Below are 20106 nucleotides of genomic sequence, written 5' to 3'. Positions count from 1 at the left end.
TTGAGCGCCGCGTTGCAGCTCCTGCACTGCACCACGCGCGACCAGTACCTGCCATGAGCGTTCACAGTTATATGTTTCCGTTGCAACGTATGGGCGCACACCTAGTTCAGTGATAAAAATGATTCGGGAGAAAAAAAGCTCCAGCATATCCGCTTTCTAAGTCTTATTTCGTTTTTAATTTTCCCTTGAAACCCCTTGATTACGTGGGACCCAAACTGTTATGATAATATATATTGAGATGCGAAAGTATTAATTGTCATTCCATGCTCTTAATAGCATCTTTTATAGACTCTTGTTCTATGCTCTTGCTAGCACTAATTGAGACAAATTATTCGATAAAATATTTGTGCACAATGATTCGAATAACACATATATTATCATAGACTTCAATATCTCACAAATTATGTCAACAACCAATCTCTACTACAAAGCATCACTTTACACATGCTGTGGTGGAACTCATAAGTTCGTTTCACAATCAGAATAGCATTACCTAAAATCCGATTCTTACGATGGCTGATGGTATAAAGTTACAAAAGTTTAGAGGGAAACAGAGGCTCCACGGTAGTGTTAGGCACGAAGTTTAAGATAGCCTTCTGAACAGACCTCACATGCAGGGCTACAAATCTTACTGGAAAAACAAGAGTTTGCTACAAATCATATATGCTACTGTAGCAAATTATTAAAGGTCGACCACACATGTATGATGTATGCCACCCACCCACCCGTCCATGCATATGCACACCGACAATTTATGCCAATCGCGTAATTTTGGAAGAACATGATGACTTGTGCTCTCAAATCCTTGGTCCTTGCTGTTCTTAAGTATAGAACTATAGTTCACTTCTGTATTCTCATTTCTCTGTTAGGATTGGGGAACAATTGAAAGATCGTACCGCAAGTGCATCTATCGTACTACAAAATACCTAGCATGATTCATGATCTATGATTACTACCTTAGCTAAGTTCTTATCTCCTCTACGAAGACATTAGTACTACTACTAAGTAGGATTTGAGCTTGCTAGGCATCATGCGTCCATCCACAATATTTCTAGATGAAATAGATGCCATTACACTAGTATAGAGAAGCTCTATAGTGGCGATAGTGAATCTATTTTCACTGGCGTTTTTTAAACCACCGGTGCTAGAGACCAGTATAAGTCATCATTTTTACAAGCGGGTAACTGAGGACCGTCAGTGGAAATCGATTTCCACTGACGGTTGAGCTAAGAAAACCGCCAGTAAAAATCGATTTCTACTTGCGGTCGACGTAATAAAATCGTAAGTGAAAATTATTTTCAAAAAAATAAAACAGGTTTTAAAAACAATAAAAATAGCATAGACGGTTGATAACCGGATTCGTCTGTAAAAATATACCGTACCACATGCTTTGAGCCTTTTTTTCTACTAGTGTTATCAGTCAGCTGCGTGTGTCACACACACTCTGGGTTATGTTTTTATTGTATTTCATGTTGCTTGTGGTCTAATTGCTCTCGCAAATGTAGATTTTATTGTAATTCTAAAATGATGTTAACACTGTTTAATATTTTTTAATTTAATAAGCTATGAACTGTATATTGTTGTAATATTTATATTTTATATGGTTCAAATATATAGGCCAGACTTAATTCGCCACGCCAACGAAGTCACAACATATTTTAAGTCCGAACTGCATTACTGTTTCTACTCTTTAAGCTGATATGACATAACTTAAAAGTTTTTTAGTCTTCTTAGTCTAAGGGGGTGTTTGGTTTCTAGGGACTAATGTTTAGTCCCTTTATTTTATTCCATTTTAATCTATAATTTTAGAACTAAAATTGAATAAAATGTAGGGACTAAACATTAGTCCCTAAAAACCAAACACCCCCTAAATCTATTTAGTCCAAATCACGATGGATCTGGCCTGGACCGGCCCGTCCTGGCCCGATTCCCAGCTGCGAGCTGGACTGACCAGGAACCACACATGCAACCAAACCACTCGTATGTACTCGTACAGTCGTACTCTATATGTTACTGTAGCAAATTATTAAAGGTTGAGCACACACATGAATGCCACCCGTCCATACATATCCACTAGGGCGGTAGGGCCACACGTATGGATGGGTGTATTTATTTCCATGCGCCTGCGAATGAATAATCATCAGCAACAACTTCAGGCTTGGAGAAAGAAGAAAGGCATAGCAGCGGGCAGCGGCATGGGCACCAGCCCCGTCATCCCTGCGACGATGCTCTTCGTCGCTCTTCTTGTCGCTGTCTGCTTCGGCGCCACCGCCGCCAGGTCCAGCCACGCCCGCCACACCGACGCCGACGACGCGATTCGTCTCCCCAGCAGCTTTGGCGCTGGTGGTCGACCGTGGAATTGCTGCGACTCCGCTATCAAGGACGCCTCCCTGCCGGCGTGGCGCTGCAACGACGTGGTGGACAAGTGCTCCGCCGACTGCCAGGACTGCGAGGCGTCGCCGGCCGGCGACGGCTTCGTCTGCGGTGACTTTATCTTAAGCCTGACCGAGCCCCCGGTCTGCACACCGAGGCCGTGGGACTGCTGCGACAGCGTGGCCTGCACAAGGGACTACATCCCCAACTGCATGTGCCTGGACAAGGTGGAGTCGTGCTCGAGCAACTGCGAACGGTGCGAGTTTCTGTATCATTCGGACCCTCCTCGCTTCCAATGCCGAGACATCTTCCACGGCTATCCTGGTCCCAAGTGCAGGACATGGATCAGTACGAGCAACTAGCTCAGCTCAGCTACTTGCTAAAAGTAGCGTAGCGCAGCGCGCGCGGCTACTTGCTAGTATACGTACGTCCACAAATAAAAATAAAAGTGGCTAGCGTACAAAGCTAACATCTGGTTGTTCGTCCCGACATGGACGATTAGCCTAGCTCGATCGCTAGCTGCTGCCACTCTCGTTCGATTTAATTTCATCCCCATGTGTGGCGGTGTAGGGAGTGTGGATATGATCATCCAATAAAGTAGTCTACTGAAAATGAATAGTCGTTGATCATATTAATATACATCCATCTCATTTTGTTCACTATGTTATTCGAAAATAATACTCCCTCCATTTCATTTTAGTTGTCGTTGGATAGTGCAAATTGAACTATCCAGCGACAACTAAAAAAACGGAGGGAGTAATTTTTTCGTTGTTCCAGGATCAGCTCAGCGTTGAGGGTGTTTATTACTAGTTCGGAACCGACTATAGAGCCAATTAGTGCACGTAAAACCTGAAACTGCTGCACGGTACTCTAAATATAAGATACAATTAAAATACAATATAATATAGTGGATGTGTGTAATATCCAATTTGTAAACAATAAGAAAAGAGTTGATCTCATCATATGTTTTGCCCTCTACTTATTGGAACATATGAACAACCATATTTAAAGCGAATAATTAACTAATGATATAAAAAATAATACATGCATCATGCTAGAGTTTATATGTTTGTGCATCTATAAATAATAATAATATTAATAAAAACATATTAGTGCCAAATTGGGATGTAAGACCAAACTTGCCATTTAGAAATTGAAAATGATATAAAGAATAAGGGAAATACTATATAAATATAAGGAATATATATATATATATATATATATATATATATATATATATATATATATATATATATATATATATATATATATATATATATATATATATATATATATATATATATACACACACACACACACCTGTTCATTCTGGTAGGTAAATTTGTCTATTTTCTAAATATGAACTCCACAACAAAATTTGAAACCTAAAAATAGAAAAGAAAGGAAAAAGAAGAAAGAAAATAAGAAAAACCTGCCTAGGCCGCGTACCCCCATTTCGGCCCACTATACCAATTCCACCGCGCGGCCCAGTACTTCAGCCGGGCGCCGACACCCCGGACCCACACGTCGCCTACTCGGATCACCAGCCCGTCGTGCTGCGTGCACCGATCCCTATCTCATGGGCCCTCAACGTCAAGCGGCCTGGCCTCGGTTGCTCACGCGCGCGGTATTTATGCCTGGCGAACGGGTCCCGCAGGTTAGCACTCCGCCCTCCCATCGCCTATACTCAGTGCACCGCGGTCCCACTTGGCAGCCGGACTCGGGTGATCGTTTCCGACGCGCCCGCGACCGATGCGGCAAACGCGGGCTCGCGCCAATCTCACGAAGGTTGAAACCACCCGCGAGCTGACCACGCCTTGCGCCCGACGGCTGTGGACGGAACCACCCCCTCCGTGAGTCATGGGGTCTGGACTATTTAGACATGATGGGGGGGGGGGGGCTCATTGTTCTGTTTTCCCCTCTGCGCCGCCAGTGTGTCCAAGGATTGGGGAAGAGAGCCTCGCCTCATAGCTAGCCACCATAGTCGCCGCCCTGAGTCCAGTATTCGATCGTGGTGTTGTTGTGCAGTGGCGCGTTCACCGTCGCAAGGAGAACCCCGCGGATCCACCGTGCATCGGTGCCAGTGTGTCTGCGTGTCAGACGCCTGTGAGATTTAAGTCCTCTGTGTCCCTTTCCTCCCCTTGATCGTATTCCATCAAGTCGGACTCGTAGACACCCAAACCGTGGCCCGGAATTGGTCATCGGACACGCGATTCCTGAAAGGGAAATGGTTAAAAACATTTACTATAATCGATTTTGGTGTTTGACGCCTATCACAAACCACGTGGACTAACTAGTTTGCCTAGTTATCATTTCTCTCAGGTGCATAAAGTTCAACATAAACCAACAAAAAAATTAAGTTGGGGACTCAAGAAAGATTGGAGCAAAGACTAGCAATAGTGCTGCCAGTGGCGCACCAGACACTGTCCGGTGCCCAGGCTGAGCACTCCACAAACTGGCCACTCTCGGATTTCACTGGGAGTCGCTCCGCTATAATTCATCGGACTGTCTGGTGTGCACCAGACATGTCTAGTGAGCCAACGGAGCAACGGTCAACTGCGTCAACAGTAAAAAGCGCACAATGCAGAAGTCAGAAGTCAGAGCTGCGAAGTCAGAACGCACCGGACAGTCCGGTGGCACACCGGACTTGTCCGGTGCAGCAAGAGGACAAAAGACTTCAACGGTCAACCGCTCCAAACCACAACGGTCTGCTGACGTGGCAGGCACCGGACAGTGAACAGTACCCTGTCCGGTACGCCACCGGACTGTCCGATGCGCCCGTCGACAGCAGATTCAGCCAAGGACTGAATTGGTGGGTGGGGGCTATAAATACCCCTCAACCACCACCATTCAAGCCATCCAAGCCTCCTACACTTCTCATTCAATACAAGAGCAAAGGCAAACACTCCAAAGACACAATCAAAGCATTCAATCCAGTCCGAGCTCTAAAATCAACTCAATTGCTTAGAGACTTGAGAGAGGATCATTTGTGTTCTTTTGTTGCTCTTGTTGCTTGGATTGCATTTCCCCTTCTCATTCTTATTCTTCTAAGTGCTTTGTAAAGCTAGCAAGAGACACCTAAGTGTGTGGTGATCCTTGCGGTCTCTTAGTGACCCAAGTGATTAAGGAGAAGCCTCGACCGGTCTGTGTGACCGTTTGAGAGAGGAAAAGAGTTGGAATAGACCCGGCCTTTGTGGCCTCCTCAACAGGGACTAGGTTCTTTGGAACCGAACCTCGGTAAACAAATCACCGTGTTCACTTGTGTTGATCTCCACTTGATTTGTTTTCCCCTCTTTCGTCTCTTTCTCTAATGAAGTACCGGGCTCTGATACCAATTGAAAGTCGCCTAGAGGGGGGGGGGGTGAATAGGCAAATCTAAAATTTATAAACTTTAAGCACAACTACAAGCCGGAGTTAGCGTTAGAAATAAAGTTAAGTCCAAAAGAGAGGGCGAAAACAAATCACAAGCAAATGAAGAGTGAGACACGGTGATTTGTTTTACCGATGTTTGGTTCTTGCAAACCTACTCCCCGTTGAGGTGGTCACAAAGACCGGGTCTTTTTCAACCCTTTCCCTCTCTCAAACGGTCACTTAGACCGAGTGAGCTTTTCTCCTCAATCAATTGGGACACTTAGTCCTCACAAGAACCACCACACAATTGGTGTCTCTTGCTTTGATTACAAAGATGTTGAGAACAAGAATTGGGAAGAAGAAAAGCGATCCAAGCGCAAGAGCTCAAAGAACACGACAAAACTCTCTCTTCTAGTCACTATTGCTTTGAGTGGAATTGGGGCTTGGAGAGATTTTGATTCACTCTATTTGTGTCTTGTATTGAATGCACTAGCTCTTGTATTGAATGAGTTGTCTGAAAACTTGGATGCCTTGAAGTGTGGTGGTTGGGGGGTATTTATAGCCCCAACCACCAAAGTGGCCGTTAGGGAAGGCTGAAGTCGACGGGCGCACCGGATAGTTCGGTGCGCCACCGGACACTATCCCGTGCGCCAGCCACGTCACCCAACCGTTAGGGTTCGACTGTTGGAGCTCTGACATGTGGGGCCACCGGACAGGTCCTGTTCACTGTCCGGTGCGCCTTCTAGCGCCTGCTCTGACTCTGCGCATGCAGTCGTGCACTGTTCACTGTTCCTGTAGCTTTTGCAGACGACCGTTGGCGCAGTTAGCCGTTGCTCCTCATGGCACACCGGACAGTCGATGCTACACCGGACAGTCCGGTGAATTATAGCAAAGTGGCTCCCCGAAAACCCGAAGCTAGCAAGTTGGAGTTGATCCACCCTGGTGCACTGGACACTGTCCGGTGGCACACCGGATAGTCCGGTGCGCCAGACTAGGGCTGCCTTCGGTTTCTTTTGCTCCTTTTTATTTGAACCCTTTCTTGGACTTTTTATTGGTTTGTGTTGAACCTTTGGCACCTGTAGAACTTATAATCTAGAGCAAACTAGTTAGTCCAATTATTTGTGTTGGACAATTCAACCACCAAAATCATTTGGGAAAAGGTTTGACCCTATTTCCCTTTCAATCTCCCCCTTTTTGGTGATTGATGCCAACACAAACCAAAGCAAATATATAAGTGCAGAATTGAACTAGTTTGCATAAGGTAAGTGCAAAGATTGCTTGGAATTAAACCAATTTACATTTTCATAAGATATGCATGGACGCTTTCTTCATTTTAACATTTTGGACCATACTTGCACCACTTGTTTTGTTTTTGCAAATTCTTTTGGAAATTCTTTTCAAAGTCTTTTTGCAAATAGTCAAAGGTATATGAATAAGATTTCGAGAAGCATTTTAAGATTTGAATTTTTCTCCCCCTGTTTCAAATGCTTTTCCTTTGACTTCAACAAAACTCCCCCTTAATGAAATTCTCCTCTTAGTGTTCAAGAGGGTTTTTCGAATTGAAAGAAGATCAAGTATTTTAGATACCAATTGAGATAGAATTTTTTAGAGGAAAACTACTTTCAAAAGATACCAATTTTTGAAATAACACAAATACAATACCAATTGAAAACAACATTTAAAACTTTTGAAATTGGCATGGTGGTGCGGTCCTTTTGCTTTGGGCTAATACTCTCTCCCCCTTTGGCATGAATCGCCAAAAACGGAGTCATTAGAGCCCTTTTCAAACTTTCTCCCCCTTTGGCAAATAATACATGAGTGAAGGATTATACCAAAGTTGGAGAGCGATAATGCGGAGTGACGGCGAAGTAGAAATAATACGATGGAGTGGAGTGGAAGCCTTGACTTCGCCGAAGACTCCATTTCCTCTTCAATCTATGACTTAGCATAAAATACACTTGAAAACCACATTAGTCATAGCACATGAAAGAGATATGATCAAAGGTATATAGATGAGCTATGTGTGCAAAATATCAATCAAAATTCCTAGAATCGAGAATGTTTAGCTCATGCCTAAGTTTGGTAAATGTTTTCTCATCTAATGGCTTGGTAAAGATATCGGCTAATTGTTCTTTGGTGCTAACATATGCAATCTCGATATCTCCCTTTGTTGGTGATCCCTCAGAAAGTGATACCAAATGGCTATGTGATTAGTGCGGTTGTGCTCAACGGGATTATCCGCCATGCGGATTGCACTCTCATTATCACATAGGAGAGGAACTTTGGTTAATTTGTAACCATAGTCCCTAAGGGTTTGCCTCGTCCAAAGCAATTGCACGCAACAATGGCCTACGACAATGTACTCGGCTTCGGCGGTAGAAAGAGCTACTGAATTTTGTTTCTTTGAAGCCCAAGACACCAGGGATCTTCCCAAGAACTGACAAGTCCCTGATGTGCTCTTTCTATCAATTTTACACCCTGCCCAATCAGCATCTGAATAACCTATTAAATCAAAGGTGGATCCCTTGGGGGTACCAAAGACCAAACTTGGGCGTATAAACTAAATATCTCAAGATTCGTTTCACGGCCCTAAGGTGAACTTCCTTAGGATCGGCTTGGAATCTTGCACACATGCATACGGAAAGCATATTATCCGGTCGAGATGCACATAAATAGAGTAAAGATCCTATCATCGACCGGTATACCTTTTGATCTACGGATTTACCTCCCGTGTTGAGGTCGAGATGCCCATTGGTTCCCATGGGTGTCTTGATGGGCTTGGCATCCTTCATCCCAAACTTGGTGAGTATGTCTTGAATGTACTTCGTTTGGCTGATGAAGGTGCCCTCTTGGAGTTGTTTGACTTGAAATCCTAGGAAATACTTTAACTCCCCCATCATAGACATCTCGAATTTCTGTACCATGATCCTACTAAACTCTTCACATGTAGATTTGTTAGTAGACCCAAATATGATATCATCAACATAAATTTGGCATACAAACAAATCATTTGCAATTGTTTTAGTAAAGAGTGTAGGATCGACTTTTCTAACTTTGAAGCCATTAGCGATAAGAAAATCTCTTAGGCATTCATACCATGCTCTTGGGGCTTGCTTGAGCCCATAAAGCGCCTTAGAGAGTTTATAGACATGGTTAGGGTACTCACTATCTTCAAAGCCGGGAGGTTGCTCAACATAGATCTCCTCCTTGATTGGTCCATTGAGGAAGGCACTTTTCACGTCCATTTGATAGAGCTTAAAGCCATGGTAAGTAGCGTAGGCAAGTAATATACGAATTGACTCAAGCCTAGCTACGGGTGCATAGGTTTCACCGAAGTCCAAACCTTCGACTTGTGAATATCCCTTGGCCACAAGTCAGGCTTTGTTCCTTGTCACCACACCATGCTCATCTTGCTTGTTGGAGAAGACCCATTTAGTTCCTACAACATTTTGGTTAGGACGTGAAACAAGATGCCATACCTCATTCCTCGTGAAGTTGTTGAGTTCCTCTTGCATTGCCAACACCCAATCCGAATCCCTTAATGCGTCTTCCACCCTGTATGGCTCAATAGAAGACACAAAAGAGTAATGTTCACAAAAATGAGCAACACGAGATCGAGTGGTTACCCCCTTATGAATATCACCGAGAATGGAGTTCACGGGGTGATCTCGTTGTATCGCTTGGTGGACTCTTGGGTGAGGCGGTCTTGGACCCTCATCATCTTCCTTGTCTTGATCATTGGCATATCCCCCTTGATCATTGTCCTCCTCTTGAGGTGGCTCCTCTTGATCTTCATTTTCATCATTTTGAGCTTGATCCTCATCTTGGGTTGGTGGAGATGCTTGCATGGAGGAAGATGGTTGATCTTGTGCTTGTGGAGGCTCTTCGGATTCCTTAGGACACACATCCCCGATGGACATGTTCCTTAGTGCGACGCATGGAGCCTCTTCATCATCTAGCTCATCAAGATCAACTTGCTCTACTTGAGAGCCGTTAGTCCCATCAAACAAAATGTCACAAGAAACTTCAACTAGTCCAGTGGACTTGTTAAAGACTCTATGTGCCCTTGTGTTTGAGTCATAACCAAGTAAAAAGCCTTTTACAGCCTTAGGAGCAAATTTAGATTTTATACCTCTTTAAACAAGAATAAAGCATTTGCTACCAAAGACTCTAAAATATGAAACATTGGGCTTTTTACCGGTTAGGAGTTCATAGGATGTCTTTTTGAGGATTCGGTGAAGGCGGAGACGGTTGATGGCGTAGCAAGCAGTGTTGATTGCTTCCGCCCAAAACCGGTCCGAAGTCTTGTACTCATCAAGCATGGTCCTCGCCATGTCAAGTAGAGTTCTATTATTCCTCTCTACTACACCATTTTGTTGTGGCGTGTAGGGAGAGGAGAACTCATGCTTGATCCCCTCATCCTCAAGAAAGCCTTCTATTTGAGAGTTCTTTAACTCCGTTCCATTGTCGCTTATAATCTTTTTGATTCTTAAGCCGAACTCATTTTGAGCCCGTCTCAAGAATCCCTTTAGGGTCTCTTGGGTTTGAGATTTATCCTGCAAAAAGAATGAAAGGGAAATAGGCTTTAAACCTTTTCCTAAATGATTTTGGTGGTTGAATGTCCAACACAAACAATTGGACTAATTAGTTTGCTCTAGATTACATGTTCTACAGGTGCCAAAGATTCAACTCAAAACCAATAAAAAGAACAAGACAAGGTTCAAAAGAAAGGAGCAAAGAGAAACCGAAGCGCTCCCTGGTATGGCGCACCGGACTGTCCGGTGTGCCACCGGACCGTGTCCGGTGCACCAGGGAGGATTGCCTTCAAACTATTCACCTTCGGGTTTCTCAGGCGCAGCCCACTATAATTCACCGGACTGTCCGGTGCACCACCGGACAGTGTCCGGTGCTCCAGAGTGAAGCGGCTCTGAACTGGCCAGCTTCAGGAAAGTGGGAGGTCGCTCCGCTAAAATTCACCGGACTGTCCGGTGTACACCGGACTGTCCGGTGTGCCAGCGGAGCAACGGTCATCTGCGCGCAACGGTCGACTCTGCAAAGTGTACAGTTGAATTCAGAGTGTCAGAGCAGAAGTCAGAGGGGCACCGGACTGTCCGGTGCCACATGAGGACAAAGCCTCCAACGGTCGACCAGCTCCAATCTCAACGGATAGGATGACGTGGCTGGCGCACCGGACATGTCCGGTGTGCCAGCAGCTTCTCCAACGGCTACAAAATTGGATGGTGGCTATAAATACCACCCCAACCGGCCACTTCAAGGTGTGGGAGTCCAAGCAACATTCCAAGTCATCTAGTTGACATACTCAAGCCCTCCCAACCACCTATATTCATTGATACATCCTATACACAAGATCTAGCCCACTACAACCAACACAAGTGCCACAAAAGAGAGAGCGAGCAATTGAGAGCTACTCAATTGAGTTTAGCCCTAGTGCCTTGTGAGATACATTGAGAGATAGTGTGTGCTTCATCCTTGTGTTCATTTGCGCGTGGAGTTTTGACTCCCATTCAAACTTCCTCCAAAGTGTTGGAGGCTTGTATCAGCTAGCAAGAGACACCAAAGAGTGTGGTGGTCCTTGCGGGATCGAGAGTGATCCTTGAGAAGAAGAAGAGCTCACCGATCCTTGTGTGATCGGTGGAGAGAGGGAAAGGGTTGAAAAAGACCCGTCCTTGAGTGGACTCCTCAACGGGGACTAGGCCTTCGAGGGCCGAACCTCGGTAAAACAAATCACCCGTGTTCATTGTGTTTCTTGCTTGTGATTTGTTTGCTTTCCCTTCTCTAAGTTTTCTTGCGCCATTCTCCGCTAACATCTTTTGGTGTTGCTTCAAGTTTAATTCTCATTTGGTGGAGCAACCCTTCGCAAGAAAGAACTTTACTTATTGCTCTTCTCATCTAAGCCTTCTTGCTTTACTATCCATATATCTAGTAGTTGTATTGTTTATCAATTCCGCATTATTTCATAGCAACTTTGGTTACAAGCAAAGGACTTAGTTCTTATACTCCGATAATCATATTTCTTGTTCTAACCACTAATCAAAGGATCTAGTTGGGGATAAAGTTTTAATCTACAGGCTTCGCCTATTCACCCCCCTTCTAGGCGACTTTCAATTGGTATCAGAGCTAGTCACTTCATCTTGAGTCTAACAACTCGAAGTGATGGCTCGTAGACGATCCCAAAAGAACAAGAAGACCCAGGAGAACTCAACTCGGAAGGAGGTAACTCTTGAGATTTTATTTGATGATTGTTCTAACTATGATTCATGGTCTACTAGTGTGCTAAATGCTTTTAGAACAGTAGATCCACGATTAGAACAAATTATAGACAAGAGTATCTTCACTTCTAGTTATAATAAAGAAATTATTTCCGAGGAGGATCAAAGATGTTTTCGCTTAAACTATCTAGCATTTGACATCTTAAGCAATTCTCTTAGCAAAGAATATTATCATGCCTTCATATCAAACTATGACGAATCCATTCATGATGCGCATGATATTTGGACTAGAATTAGAAGCAAATTTGATGAGTCCAAACATGATAGTTCATTTGATGCTTCTACTTCCTTTAGTTCTTGTGATACTAACCCTTGCAAGGTGTTGGGGACTTGTTCTCAAATGCTAAGAGTTAAGAACAAGGCAACATAAAAAGTGTTAAGTGTTAAAGTCCTTCGTCCTTCGAAGCATTATGTCCCTTCGGGAAATAATGAGTTTCGGACGAAGGTCATAAGAGACATACCTTCGTAAACATAACAAGTAATGACGAAGGATTCATATAAAGCATGAAATATAATATAAGCATCATCATAGAATCGTTTCTATTTTATTAACATGGAAAAATAGAAATGATTTCAAATTACAAATGTACCTTCGGTCCTGAGAGAAGGTAAAAAGTACAAGCGTGACGCAAAAGCAAATGCCAAGTCAGCGTGAACAGTACGGGGGTACTGTTCACCTATTTATAGGCACGGGATACAACCCATACAAAATTACATACATGCCCTTTACATTTGGTGATAATTCCATAGCAATCTATCGAGGTCTAAATGGCCTTTTCATCTTTAAGTCGGTTCCCTTTTCTGCGAACATGCCGAAGCTTTCCTGCTTCACAGCTTCGGCACTGCCAACCTTCGTATCTTTTGAGGTTCTCCCTCTTTGATATATGTCCGAAGGTACCTGTTCACACATTACACTCTAGAAACACTGTTAAATCATGTTTTTGAGGACCTTCGGAAGCCGAAGGCCCCCAACAGTAGCCCCTCGCAATATTAATTTGTTTGAAATAATAAATTCAGATTGCGATATGAACGAAGGCTTTATGCCGAAGGTCCGAAAAAACACCTTCCCTTTGCTAGAATAGCAACATTCAATGACAAGTGGGGTCTTTCAACTTTCAACGCATCAAGCGTATAAATACGGCCATACCGCAAACTTATTTTGCACGCTTTCTGGCCAACCACTCCTGCTCACTCATCTTTTAGCTCTTGTGCACTGTGATCTGCTAAGTTTTTAGCTTTGAAGCTTCGGCTTTTAAAAAACAGTTTTTTAGTGTTTCCGAAGATGTCTGAAGCTGCTAAGAAGGCTGCTGCTGAGATGAAGCTGAGTCTTGATGAAGAGAAGAACTTAGGGTTTCTTATAGCAATGTCGAAGACCAACACAGAAAAGATCACCAGGGAAATTCTGGAAGGGCTGTCTGAAGATACTGGTGACAGTGAAAGTTATGATGTGGACAGCGGTGGCGAAGACTCCGAAGATCGCCCCTGGCGACCAAGCCATTCAGTTTATGGTAAATCAACTATCAAAGAGAATCATCTTGTTAATATGAAAGGAAGGTATTTCCGGGACCTGTCCATTGTGAGGGCGGACGAAGGGGAAAAAACTTGTCCACACCCTGAAGAAAATGAAGTTGTGGTGTATCGAAGCTTTTTGAAAGCTGGATTGCGATTCCCCTTGAGCAGCTTCGTCGTGGAGGTGTTGAAAATCTTCGAAGTTTATCTCCATCAACTTACTCCCGAGGCAATTATAAGGCTAAATATCTTCGTGTGGGCCGCGAGAAGCCAAGGTCTGAAGCCTGACGCAAGAAGCTTCTGTAATGTTCATGAATTATTATATGAAACAAAGCCTTGGGGCAAAGAACAGTACCATAACAACTTTGGCTACTACAGCTTCGTCTCTCGGTCCGGGGCAAGCTGTCCCGTACCAACCTTTCGGAAGAGATGGCCCGGGGATTGGATGACAGAATGGTTTTATGTGAAGAATGACTTATCAGCACGAGAAGACATCAAAGGTATAATTATGCGTCCTATTTGGCAAAGCTTCGGCCTTCGGAGGCCGAAAGTTGAAATGAACGAAGCCGCCGAAGAGTGCCAAAGAGCCTTCGGCGTTGTCTGCTCTTTTATAGGAACAAGGGACTTAGTACAAGAGCATATTGCCTTCAGGGTGTGGCCGCTTGCGGAGAAATGGGAAATGCCACAAGAAACCATTAAAGAGGCCGACGAAGGTGGACTTGTCAGGTTTAAGTACACTTTTAAATTTGGAGATAAATTTATTGAGCCAGATGATGAGTGGTTGAAAAGCATTGACAATTTAAGTGATGAGCTGCTTGGGACATACTCGAAGGCCGAAGATGCTGCAATGTCAGCAGCCTTCGGAGGCCGAAAAAAGAAAAGGCTGAATCGGGTATTTGATGCCATCGGGTTTGTCTACCCTGACTATTGCTACCCCATTCGAAGGCAGAAGAGAAAAAATACAACCTCTGCAAAAGAAGAAACTGCAGCTGCTCCTAGCGAGCCAGAACCGAAAAGGAAGAAGATAAAGGTTCTTTCTTATCGACCGCGTTATATTGAACCAGCTTCGGTGCCTGAGTTTACCGGAGAGACTTCTTCGGCCACCGAAGCTGAAAAACCAGCCGAGCCAACTTTGCTGCCAGAAGTCACAGAAACAGCCGAAATACCAACGAAGACAAAATTGGAGCAATCAAAAATTTTGTTACCAGAAACGAAAGAGAAGGCCGAAGCGCCATTCACAGAAAAAATGGAAGAGGTAAAGGAAGCAAGCGAGGACTCCGAAACATCAGGAGTTTTGAGTCCTGTGGCAAACATTGAAACAGTAAGAAATCAAAAAGTGCCAGCAGTGACTCCGAAAAGAAGGAGAATGGCTAATGTGCTAGATGTGCTGGAAACGATCAAATCTTCAAGCACCCCTCCGAAGAAGGCTGCCGTCACTCCTGAAACAACAGTCGAAGCTTCGGGTTCTAAAGCTCCAGAGCAAGATACTGAAGCCGAAGCTGGGCCCTCAGAGCCCTCAAAGGCAAAAACCTTGGAAAGTGAGGCAGAAAAAATAACAAAGCCAACTTTTGCTGAAGGAACTGGTGTTGTTACCCCCGAAGCATCCGAAATTCGCGATTATATTTTTCGTCATGCTTCGGGGAAAAAATTAACAGAAAAAGAAGAACAAGAGGCCCAACACTACGCCCAAAAGTTGAAATATCCAAAGGGGGCGTTGATATTTAATGGCAGTGGAGAAGAAGATTTCTTGTATTGCCTCCCCGACAGCAAGGAAATTTCTGTCTGTCGGGAGATGAGCAGAAGCTTCGGATTTCCAACTTTAGAAGACGGACTTTCGGTGCTGTCAAAGAACGATCTGGCTGACAGCCTAGCTTACAACAGTTTAAAGGTGCGACAAATGGAATTCTTATATTTTTGTTGAATTCAAAATTTTTCGTTTGTTTAAAACTATTGACACAGACATATTCCTGTCTGCAGGGCCTGATACTCAGCAATGCCCTCAGAGCACAGAAAGATGCTGAGGACGAAGGATGTACTATAGCCCTGAGCAACCTTCGTTCCGAAGTAATTGAACTGAGGAACGAAGGTCTCGAAAAAGACAAAATATTATACTCATTGATAGATAAAATAAAGGAGGACGAAGCTGCTTTCAAAAGTCAAGCTGAAGCTCAGAAACGCGAAATTGAAGACCTTCGGAAACAACTGGCCAGAGCCAAAGAAGAACGTATACTTGAAGAAACAAAGCGTGAACTCAGCGATCAATGGGCAGATCATCTAGAAGTGACTGTTGAAGAGCTTCGTTCGTCCAAAAAGAAATGCTACAATAAATCTGTAGATTGTGTTAAAAAATTAAAGGCTAGCTTCGCCAAGGTCGGCGCATTCTCAAGTGAAGAAAATTTTTTGAGGGGCAATCCCGAAAGTGTCATTGAATGGATTGACCACGAAGCTGAAGCCTTCGAAGAAATTTTAAATAGCCGAGGAGATATATGTGCCTTCTCTGGCGCCAGAGGGATTGCCACCATTTTAGAGAAGAAGGGCTGTGAGCATGTGAAAATTTTAGCACAGTCCGAAGCTGCTTTGTCCTTTGAAGACACAAAAGATCCTTCGGCCGAAGCTAGCATAATTGGTGGAAAGTTTTTTACTGATATCTGGGATAACGGTGGCCGAGAAATGGCAAGAGAAATTATTCAGAGAAGTGAAAAGGGCATCCATGATGCTAGAGAAGTGGCAGAAGTTGCCGAAGGGCAAATAGGTATTAATTAGTCGCACTTATTGTGTTGTAATTTTTATTTCAAACTTTACTCGCAGTTTGTAATAGTAATACAAAAATATTCTGTTTCCTCAGAACCTACTGGATCGTCTATTGACCCTCACATCAAAGGGGATGACGAAATCAAACAAATGGCCGAAGCTATCATGGATAAAGTTGTTGAACAACTTCTAAATGAGGCTGCCGAAGTAGTATTAAGAGAAGACTAGATGTTATTAGAAAAAACATTTGAAGTGTGATCTATGTAATATTTTGTACATTTGAATGTAATATATAAGTCCCTTTTCATTATTCAATTCTTTACGATGCATGAAATTCTACATACATACCATTTTTGAGCCTTCGGCGAAAAAAAAACACCTTCCCTTCTTTTCATGCTTCGTGAAGAAGACATTCTCCGAAGCTGTACAATTTCGATATTACTCTGATGAGGCTCATCCATGCTTCGTAAAAACATTCTCCGAAGCTGTATTCCGAAGATTATCATTGTATTTCCTCATGACTTTACACAATTTTCACTTTCTCAAAGCGTCCTTTCAAAGGTTGATACGGTGTCCCCTTCTTTTGCCATATGCAACATGATGTATGATGCTTATGCTATGCAAAATGGTGTGATGATGTTATGTTATGCAAATGACGTTTGTTCCGAAGATACACACAAAATATCTCTGTAAACTCTGCATTCCCTTAGGAACGTCTTTGGAGTTTCTTCGCCTTTTACTTAGGCGGTATCAGCGTTGACTTTTCGCTGTAAGCCTCCCTTAGGAGCTTCTTCGCCTTTTACTTAGGCGGTATCAGCATTGACTTTTCGCTGTAAGCCTCCCTTAGGAGCTTCTTCGCCTTTTACTTAGGCGGTATCAGCGTTGACTTTTCGCTGTAAGCTCTGCATTCCCGTAGGAACGACTTTTGAGCAGAAAACTTACACTGCGCTCCCTTTGGAACGGCTTTTTGTGACTTCATCAACTTACTCTGCGTTCCTTAGAACGACTTTCTGTTGCTTCGAAGGATTTTTAATAATTCGAAGGTCCTCCTTGTTAGCTTCAGGGACTTAAGCCTGTGAAGAAAATGGGTTTTCCTCGTGGGAAACAACGAAATTATTACATGAAAACTAATAATGTTCTTTGTTTCACAGAAAATAAAACTGAATAGAAAAGACTGCTATCAAAGGTAGGATATGTGTCAATAAATGTGCTTCGACTCTGGCATAGTGCTGTTGACTGTGCGAGCTTCGGATTGTTCTCTGAAGTCCCTTTGGTGTGGGGCATATTGACTCCCTTCTGGCTGTTGACCCTGTTGCAGTGGAGGTGGAGGCGGAGGCTGCTGCCAGGAAGCTTGAGGTTGACTTGCCGAAGCTACAGAAGCTGCAGGGTGGTTGTCTATGTATTGTGGGATGTAGGGTGGATGATACGAAGCAGTGTGCATGACCTGCTTCGGCTGAGCTTGTTGAGATGCAGCTTCGGCTATTTCCTTTTGCTTCTGGATTGTAATATGGCACGTCCTGGTGGTATGGCCCTTGCTTTCTCCACAGAACAAGCAAAACAGTTTCCTTGGTTGATCTCCGAATCTTCCACCGAAGCCCCTGGCGCCTCTGCCTCTTGGAGCTGGTGGCCGGAAGAAAGTTTGTTGTTGCCCCGAAGCCTGTGAGGAGCACTGCGGTCTGTTCTGCTGACTCCCCTTATCATCATTCTGAGTGGAGTTATGGATGGACCTGACATGCCTCGGATGGGATCTTCCTCCGAAGCCCCTGGTCATTTCAGAAAATCTGAAGGCCTCCTCCCTTCTTTGGCGAAAGTCATTGTCAGCACGAATGTACTCGTCCATCTTTTGGAGCAGCTTCTCCAGGGTCTGAGGAGGCTTCCTAGCAAAGTATTGAGCAGCAGGTCCAGGACGAAGCCCCTTGATCATGGCTTCGATGACAATTTCATTGGGCACCGTTGGTGCCTGCGCCCTCAAACGCAAGAACCTTCTGACATACGCCTGAAGGTATTCTTCATGATCCTGAGTGCACTGGAACAAGGCTTGAGCAGTGACCGGCTTCGTCTGAAATCCTTGAAAGCTGGTCAATAACATATCCTTCAGCTTCTGCCATGAAGTGATCGTTCCTGGCCGAAGGGAGGAATACCAGGTCTGAGCAACACTCCTGACGGCCATAACGAAAGACTTTGCCATTACTGCAGCATTGCCACCATACGAAGACACTGTTGCTTCGTAACTCATCAAGAACTGCTTCGGGTCCGAATGGCCATCGAACATGGGAAGCTGGGGTGGCTTATAGGACGGAGGCCAAGGTGTAGCCTGCAGCTCAGCGGACAGAGGAGAAGCATCGTCGAAAACAAAATTTCCATGATGAAAATTGTCATACCAGTCATCTTCATTGAAGAAGCCCTCCTGATGAAGGTCTTTTTGTTGAGGCCTTCGGTTCTGCTCATCGTGGGTAAGATGACGGACTTCTTCAGAAGCTTCGTCTATCTGCCTCTGCAGCTCAGCTAGCCTGGCCATCTTCTCCTTCTTCCTCTGCACCTGTTGATGTAGCATCTCCATGTCCCTGATCTCTTGGTCTAGTTCATCCTCCTGAATCGTTGGGCTGACAGCCTTCCTCTTCTGGTTTCGGGCCTCCCGAAGAGAGACGGTCTCCTGGTTGGGGTCCAGCGGTTGCAGTGCTGCAGCCCCAGTCGCTGAAGCTTTCTTCGGCGCCATAGCGAGGGTCTATAGCTTCCGAAGGTGTTCAAAAAAAACTCGAAGTGGAAGTGAGTTCACCGGAGGTGGGCGCCAATGTTGGGGACTTGTTCTCAAATGCTAAGAGTTAAGAACAAGGCAACATAAAAAGTGTTAAGTGTTAAAGTCCTTCGTCCTTCGAAGCATTATGTCCCTTCGGGAAATAATGAGTTTCGGACGAAGGTCATAAGAGACATACCTTCGTAAACATAACAAGTAATGACGAAGGATTCATATAAAGCATGAAATATAATATAAGCATCATCATAGAATCGTTTCTATTTTATTAACATGGAAAAATAGAAATGATTTCAAATTACAAATGTACCTTCGGTCCTGAGAGAAGGTAAAAAGTACAAGCGTGACGCAAAAGCAAATGCCAAGTCAGCGTGAACAGTACGAGGGTACTGTTCACCTATTTATAGGCACGGGATACAACCCATACAAAATTACATACATGCCCTTTACATTTGGTGATAATTCCATAGCAATCTATCGAGGTCTAAATGGCCTTTTCATCTTTAAGTCGGTTCCCTTTTCTGCGAACATGCCGAAGCTTTCCTGCTTCACAGCTTCGGCACTGCCAACCTTCGTATCTTTTGAGGTTCTCCCTCTTTGATATATGTCCGAAGGTACCTGTTCACACATTACACTCTAGAAACACTGTTAAATCATGTTTTTGAGGACCTTCGGAAGCCGAAGGCCCCCAACACAAGGAAGAAGAAGAAAATGAACGATGGAGACCAAACGATGAATCCACCTCTCCAAAAGGTTTGTCTTCCCATTTCGATTCCCACATGTGTTGTGTGGCTAATGAAAATGATAGCGGAAGCACAAATGGGGATGAGGAGGAAGAAAGAAGCTTTGTGCAACTCTACGCTCGCCTAAGCCAAGAAGATAAAGCGGTCATGCTCAAACTTCTAGAAAGAGCGAAAGAGCAAAGCGAAGCTCGTCAAAGGTTAGAAGATATTCTCTCCATGAAAATGCTACACTTTGACGAGTTGACTAAAGAACATGAGGAGCTAAAGTGCTCTCATGTTGATTTGGTCCAAAGGTATGAAACTATTTCAATTGAGCAAGATAACGCTTTACATTGTA

The 20106-nt window shown here is 44.0% G+C and overlaps 1 protein-coding gene across 2 annotated transcripts; it reads left to right on the top strand.

Annotated features, from left to right (window-relative positions):
• The first annotated feature begins 1920 nt into the window (after positions 1–1920).
• LOC100284348 (Bowman-Birk type bran trypsin inhibitor) lies at positions 1921–3032 on the top strand. 2 transcript variants are annotated; one of them, NM_001157243.2, is made up of 2 exons: positions 1921–1980; positions 2157–3012. In NM_001157243.2, exon 2 carries the CDS (start codon positions 2196–2198, stop codon positions 2733–2735), a length of 540 nt encoding a protein of 179 aa, NP_001150715.1. In that variant the 5' UTR covers positions 1921–1980; positions 2157–2195; the 3' UTR covers positions 2736–3012. The 2 variants fall into 2 exon arrangements, with proteins under 2 accessions (NP_001150715.1, NP_001371084.1); NM_001384155.1 differs by lacking the exon at positions 1921–1980 and having other exon boundaries at positions 2106–3032.
• The last annotated feature ends 17074 nt before the right edge of the window (positions 3033–20106 follow it).

The sequence above is a fragment of the Zea mays genome, chromosome 2 (assembly GCF_902167145.1).
Source record: "Zea mays cultivar B73 chromosome 2, Zm-B73-REFERENCE-NAM-5.0, whole genome shotgun sequence".
In the NCBI taxonomy this organism is placed as follows: domain Eukaryota; kingdom Viridiplantae; phylum Streptophyta; class Magnoliopsida; order Poales; family Poaceae; genus Zea; species Zea mays.
The sequence above is the reverse complement of the archived record's forward strand: the minus strand, read 5'-3'. Positions and strand labels throughout refer to the sequence as shown.

Coding starts and splice junctions, on each gene's coding strand:
- LOC100284348 (NM_001384155.1), top strand. CDS start 2,118: ATGCGCCTGCGAATGAATAATCATCAGCAACAACTTCAGGCTTGGAGA.